Here is a 6,753-nt window from a genome sequence, read left to right as displayed (position 1 = left end):
GAAACACCATAGAAACACATTTGTTTTTAAATACTTGATGAAAATTATTTGGTATATATTCACCAAGGGAATTTGAGATCAACAGGAGATTACATTTTTGATCATAAAGTATGTTATATGTTTTTGTATTAAAAAAACTATTTTCACCATATTTTTCTGTATTATACATGATGGGTTGTACTGCCTGTGTCTATTTTAATTGAGCTGCAGGCTGGACTTGCCTCAAAAGATACATAAGATTTTATTCACGAATTTTTTTTTAATTGTTTGTTTTTGTTTTTTACTTTTAAAATGTTTATTCTGCATCCAAGTGAACGTTTGGATGTTCCGCACGCGCACTGAATCTCGTGGCAGTTAGTGAAATGTCGCCATCTAGTGTACATTGCAGACGCTGCACTATACAATCCAAAGGTAACATCAATTAAAAATGAATCCGTCTCTGATCCCACCATTGATGAAAGCTGTCTGATTAAAGCTTACAGTTGTCGCCATCTGATGTTTGTATCTGGAAAGGCTTCATAATAATAATAAGGAGCATAAACCGCAGCGAGGCCTCTTAAAGGGTTTTTCTTCACTGACAGCTGCAGGGGTTTTGTTCACGTGGTGTGCGCGTGGAGCGCATCCAGCCAATTTGCATCCCTTGACATAGATCGTATGTGTTACTTTATTTTTATGTGAGAAAAAAATACACTTTTATGTATTTCGTGTTTTCATATTTCTTGAATAATAAAAAAACGATGAAATGTTAGTTACATTATGTAAATATAAATATGTGATATTGTTTATAATGAGTTGCTGTATTGTACTTAGCGCTAAATTTCAAGAATAAGTCTGCGCATGACAGGAAAATGTCAAAATAAAAGAATTTTTGCAATTTAGGTATATAAAGTTAAAGGAAAAAAATCTGTTTGATCCATTTAAATCCAGTAAAGCGTGCCCTGATGGGGAACACTGTTTATTAAGTTTCATCCACATCACAGCACATACAGAGATTTTCCACAACGTCATGTACAAGCAAATAAACTCAAATGAAGCAGAGACCCTGCATGTCTACAAACACTGACAAACTTCTTTAACCACATGAAGGAAGGAGATCGTCGCTTAAACTTCCTGCAGCTTCACCCGCAGCTTTGATAGAATTAAGAAATACATTTCCCCCAAAACTGACGTGTCAGTTTCTGCTACACAAAAAAACCATTTCATGTACAGATTCCTAAACATTTCAGATACTAACAGGCTACTTCAAACAGGAGAACAGTTGGCTCTGTCAGACACCATAGGGGATCATATTTGTTTCTTATTTTGTGGACATCCAGTCACTATCACAAATGCCAAATATTATTATTTATATACATTATATCCATAATTACAACAAATCTTAACAGTTTATGTCATAACCAAAAAATGTACACTTTGGATGTAATGATGGAACGGTCAGATAGATAGATAGATAGATAGATAGATAGATAGATAGATAGATAGATAGATAGATAGATAGATAGATAGATAGATAGATAGATAGATAGATAGATAGATAGATAGATAGATAGATAGATAGATAGATAGATAGATAGATAGATAGATAGATAGATAGATAGATAGATAGATAGATAGATAGATAGATAGATAGATAGATTCCTAACTATGAGAGTAGAAACTGTAATAACCGATGTCCTTTGTACAGTTTTTGTCACACTCCCTCGGTGCCAGCAGCTCAGACTTTAACGGGGACACAGTCTCTGAAACCGGCGTGGCAGTGGGGGAGATTCTCCTCCGTTTGGCCTGTTCAAAGATCCCAGAATCGCTGGAATCGATGGATTTGATGGAGGAGGGCGTCTCTATCCAGCTAGACTCAGATGTGATGTCTTTGGCTTTGCTCTCCTCTGCGCCACCGATCGGTGACCTCTCCGTGCTGATGGAGTCCCCCTCCTCCTGCAGGTAGCTGGTGCCTGAGCGGCCCCCGATGGTGTTCGCGGGCCAGCAGGAAAAGACCGAGCTGGCTTTGCTGTTGACGCCGCAGTAGTGCGGCGGCGTGCGTCCTCCCCAGCCAGACGGGTCTGCGTAATAGCCAAGAGGCCGGTTGGAGCAGCTCGCAGTCGGCAGGGGGAGAGCCTTCACTCCGGCCGCTGCGTAGGACAGCAAGGTGGCCGCGTTACCGGCGAAATCAGCGGCGTCGTATGCCGAGGCTGCAAAGTCCAGTCGGTTGTTGGCAGGGGTGACAAACCATCGCTGCGGGGGGGTGGCAACAGTGGGCTCCTCGGCTTGCTGAGGAGACAGCAAGCTGTTGCCGAGTGGAACGTTGCGCTCCGTGCCAGGAGCAGTCCCCACGCCAGGGTGAAAGCGAGATTTGGCATAAGTGCTGACAAATTGGTCCTGCAGGAAAGAGCTAGGCATGGCATATCTCGCACCCGGCACGATCTGTGAACGCGGAGAGTCACCCGGTGATGGAGTTAGGCGGTCAATGTCGCAGCCTGTGTAGACACTGAAAAGATGGAGGAGAAAACAGAAACGGTTCAGGCGCTGAATGTGGACGGTGGCGAGTTGATATAAAAAAATAAAGGCCTTATATTAAAAAAAATAAAAATAAAACAAAACAAAAAAATCAATCAGCTGTTTCTGAAGATTGGATTAGATTTAAAGTGGAGGCCGTTTAATAGACTTCCAGTTTTACGCAGATAAAAACTGGCTTTCTCAAAAAGAATCTCTAAAAATAAATGTGTTTTGTTGCATTTTTTATCTATGTTATAATTACACGGTAATTTCAGAATATTATTATGACGTTCGTTAATGTGCACATTACAGAGAAAGAACCATGCAACAGGCATTTTACGCATTTGTTCTTTATATTTATGGTGTAAAAAATGGTTAAACACTCCAACAAAAATAAAATATCAATGAACATATTTATATATATATGAAATTTCCTATTATTTAAGTTTCTGTTTTTATGTATCAATATGCAGGCTTATTAAAAGAAAGCAAAAAATGCAAATAATTAAATAAATCTTACGTGTCATAATTGTCCCGAAATCCTTTGGCAAAGGGATTGTGGTCGATTTTTAGTTGTGTGATCTGTGGAAGACAAAAGCATTAATTCAATTTAAAAATAATGTTAGGTGCTAATATATTTACTGCAACAACATTGCTGTAAAAAATAAAAAATGATAATGGTAATTCAAAAAATCTGACAACGATCAGTTTAATTTAAGTGGTGATAACTCAAACAATTTTACTTATTTGTATTTATTTGTATAGAGTTAAATCAGTGGCATGCAACAATTGGGGTTTAATTTTTAAGGAGATTTCTTATTTTGTTTTGTAAGCGTTTATTTTATATATTTATTTATATTTGCGTGCGCTTGAGGTGCGGCGTTGGACCCTCACATCGGTGTTCTGGTACGCTGTAACGGCGATGAACTGCGTCTCCGAGAAGGTGAAAGTCTGCACTCTTCCTGGCTGGCTGGTGTCTTCTGTCCCGTCCTCGTTTACTTCCACCACATGGAGCCTTGGCTGGTACTTGTGGAGGGACTGCAGAACCACCATCTGCAGTTTCAAAGTAAGAAGCGCGCGCGTAAAACTAACTTTTGAAGTTTAAAAAAAAAATGAAGAAGGCGCAAAAGCCACAGCTTTCTTTGTGCGCTGAGAACGACGCAAAGATCCAGATCCAGAAAAAAAAACATAAAAATGAAGAAAACAAATCAACTTTTTTAATTAAAAAAATGTTAAATTACCTGCCCGGTGTTGTTGGAGGCACCTTTGTTGTTTGTGAGCTTTAGCTTTCCGAACGAGATTTCTTGACGCATCCAATGCGCACCAGTATTTGGAGAGTCTGGATGCATGTAAACCCTGTTGCCTGGAAAAACAGACGAGGAAAAAAGTTATAAAAAATCATTAAAAGCATGAATGTTTAATTAACAGGAACAGTAAAAAAATAATCGTACCTATCACGTTTGTGTCTGCTTTTCCACATGGCACCCATTTTCCACCTTGAAAGCGCCAGTGATTTGGATCAGCAAGTATTACATCCACAAAAATATTGTAGTGAGCAGTTGGATCCAGGCCAGAAATATTAAAGCTCAAAAAGGGAAACATCCGTCTGTGGGATAGAAACAAAAAAAAAATCAAGATTGTTTTTAAGTGCATAAAAATGGAAAAATGCAACAGTCGGAAATCAGAAATAACAAGATGGATTTTCATTTTCGTTGTTTTATTTAATCATTCTAGAATTAAGTTTTTTTTATCTTTGAGATGATCGCTCACTCCATTGTTTTTTATAACGGATTTACCGTTTTGATCCATTATTATTGTTATTATTATTATTATTACTATTATTATTCACACTTTAATGAACGAAAATAAATAAATGTATCGGATCCGTGTGGTTTTTGCGCATTTGCGCGCACTCACCGTCCTTGTTTTGTGATGATCATCTCTGTCTGGTGTCTGTGAAACTTCAGCCACAGGGCCCTGTTGCACAAATACACCTGCGCTTTGCCCGGAACCAGTCCCGCCTGCGCCGAGGATAGCTGGTAAAAAGCCCCCCCTTGGTACGTGTGTCCATATTGCTGCGCGTAGGGGTAACCCGCTGCCGGGTAGCCCTGAGGAGAGGTGTTGGTTAAAAGGCTGTTGTACGGTCCATTTGTTATCACGGGATGATGGGCCATGTATCGGCCGGGACTCCCGATGGAAAAAGCCGGATGCGCGGGTCCATGCTGGCTCGGGTAAGGAAACATGGCACTGGCGGCTGCTGCTGAAACTGACTGCGGCTGGGTAGACGGAGAAAAGATGCACCTTTCTCCTGCAGATCCATCGAAATTATGACGGATGTCAGAGACTCCGTGAAGATCAGGAGAGAGTTTGCCCCTCTGGACGTCCCCTGATGCGTCCTTGGAGTCGGGAAAATTGTCTGCCTCTGACTGATTCGTCATCTCCCTGGAGTTTTTTTTCAGAGGTGAACCTCTCTCCAGGTTGTCACTTGCAGATATAATAGGATGGTCCTGCAACGAAAACTCCGATCCATTGGAGCTCGGAAAGCCACTGCCCACACTTATAAATTTCTTGGAGAGATCACTCGCCAGCGGGTTGCAGTTCTCAACCTGCATAGCTCAATGGGAAGCAACTATTAGCTCAACCTATATCACAGGCTTTTGCACACGCCTTTCCTAATCTTGTGAAAACGCCTCGCGCATGTCTTGAAGTATGGAAGGCGGCAAATTAGCCAATTGACACCATTCTGCAATCAGGGAGGATTTTTTTCTCTCTTCTCTTTGCTAATGAAACAAGTGCTGTCATTGGTTAAGTCCAGGCTGTAATTTAATTAGACAGGTCTTAATTAGGAAGATCCGAGGAGCGCAAGTGACTTGTTTTCATTGTGATGGACCTGCATATCAAGAAAAAATGTGCTCCAACTTGATATGGGGGGGGGGGGGGTCTTTAAAATAAAATAAAAATTTGGATTGTTTTTCCTGTCAACGGTATTTACCTTTACCTGTTTACCTATTCATGCGCCATGAGTGCCAAAGTATGTCTGCCCATGAAATCAGGATTTATTATTAACACGCCAAAAATGACAGGAAGCCTTAAAATGTTTGTGATATCGCGTGAAATCAGAGCGTCCCACTGAAGATGTGTTTATGAGTCCCAGCGCTGGTAAATATTTGATGCACTAAAAGTTAGGAAGCAGTGCGCCCATAACGGCGGCTGCAGAAGCAAATCAAGCTCCAAAAAAACTGAAGGTTTTTTCCCCTGAAATATAAGAAAATAATCTTTAAAAAGGAAATGTATAAAAAATATATTTTTATTAAAGGATAATTTAGAGGATAGAAATTGGTCAAAGCAGCTGGTCTAAACGCCTTCGAGCTTAATTTACTGACAAGGTTACAATTAAATAACCCCTGATGTTCAGTGGGAATGCTTTATAAACACTTCTTTATGTATTGTCGATGACTACCTTACATAAATTACAAATAGGATCTCAAATCTGCTCACTGACGGGATGTTTTAAGGATTTTCTGACAGTTTTGTAAATCATAGTAGTTTATTTTTATTGCTTTTATTGTTGGCAATAATATAAAAATATATTTACATGATTCTAAATTATTACAATGTTTTTTCTTGCTTTGGCTTTAACATAAAAATTCAGTTTTACTGAACATTTGCTCTTCGGAAATCGATAACAATCTGAACTTAAATAAGCTTAAAGAAACACCATAGGTTAAGTTGGGTGCAGCCAGCAGTTGTATCTTTAATGAAGAGCTATGAATCTCTGAAGCTAACAAGATAGGTTATTACAGAAGGGCTACTGGGTCCAGCAATCTATTTCTGAGAAACATGCAAGCACAGACTTGTCTGCACCCAAGGAAAAGAGGCCACTCTCTGCTCTACTCATTACAGGATTATGGTTCACTTCCATCCCTGATCTTTAATAAGCAAAGAGGACTTTTTTCTTTTTTTCTCTCTCGCTCTGTCTCTCCCACTGAACAAACCAATTGTTGAATCAGTCATGCAGCACTTTGGTGTGTTTTCCCAGGTTTAATTCTTGTCTTTATTGGCTTGGATAGTCAGCGGACATAATCATAAAGGAGAGCCAGTGGGAAGGGGGCTGATTTGTTATGTCTGTGGCCAGCTTTGTCCCTCGGGGAGACGAGGAGCAGCACAGGTTAGGATCTCATGCACAAATCTGCTTTGACCAGCTGAGCATAATCCAGTGACTCAGTGTGAACAGCATTTACAGCTATTAAATGATGATATATG

The 6,753-nt window shown here is 39.9% G+C and overlaps 1 protein-coding gene across 1 annotated transcript; it reads right to left on the bottom strand.

Annotated features, from left to right (window-relative positions):
• Window positions 1-921: 921 nt before the first annotated feature.
• Window positions 922-5,196, bottom strand: tbr1b (T-box brain transcription factor 1b). The gene is made up of 6 exons (XM_004081731.5): window positions 4,408-5,196; window positions 3,942-4,096; window positions 3,732-3,853; window positions 3,385-3,543; window positions 3,011-3,072; window positions 922-2,482 (listed from the first exon to the last, which is right to left on the bottom strand). Exons 1-6 carry the CDS (start codon window positions 5,100-5,102, stop codon window positions 1,639-1,641), a joined length of 2,037 nt encoding a protein of 678 aa, XP_004081779.1. The 5' UTR covers window positions 5,103-5,196; the 3' UTR covers window positions 922-1,638.
• Between the last annotated feature and the right edge of the window lie 1,557 nt (window positions 5,197-6,753).

Source organism: Oryzias latipes, chromosome 21, assembly GCF_053564925.1.
Source record: "Oryzias latipes strain Hd-rR chromosome 21, Olatipes_Hd-rR_3.1".
In the NCBI taxonomy this organism is placed as follows: Eukaryota; Metazoa; Chordata; class Actinopteri; order Beloniformes; family Adrianichthyidae; genus Oryzias; species Oryzias latipes.
Note: the sequence above shows the minus strand (reverse complement) of the source record. Positions and strands in the feature narration are given on the sequence as shown.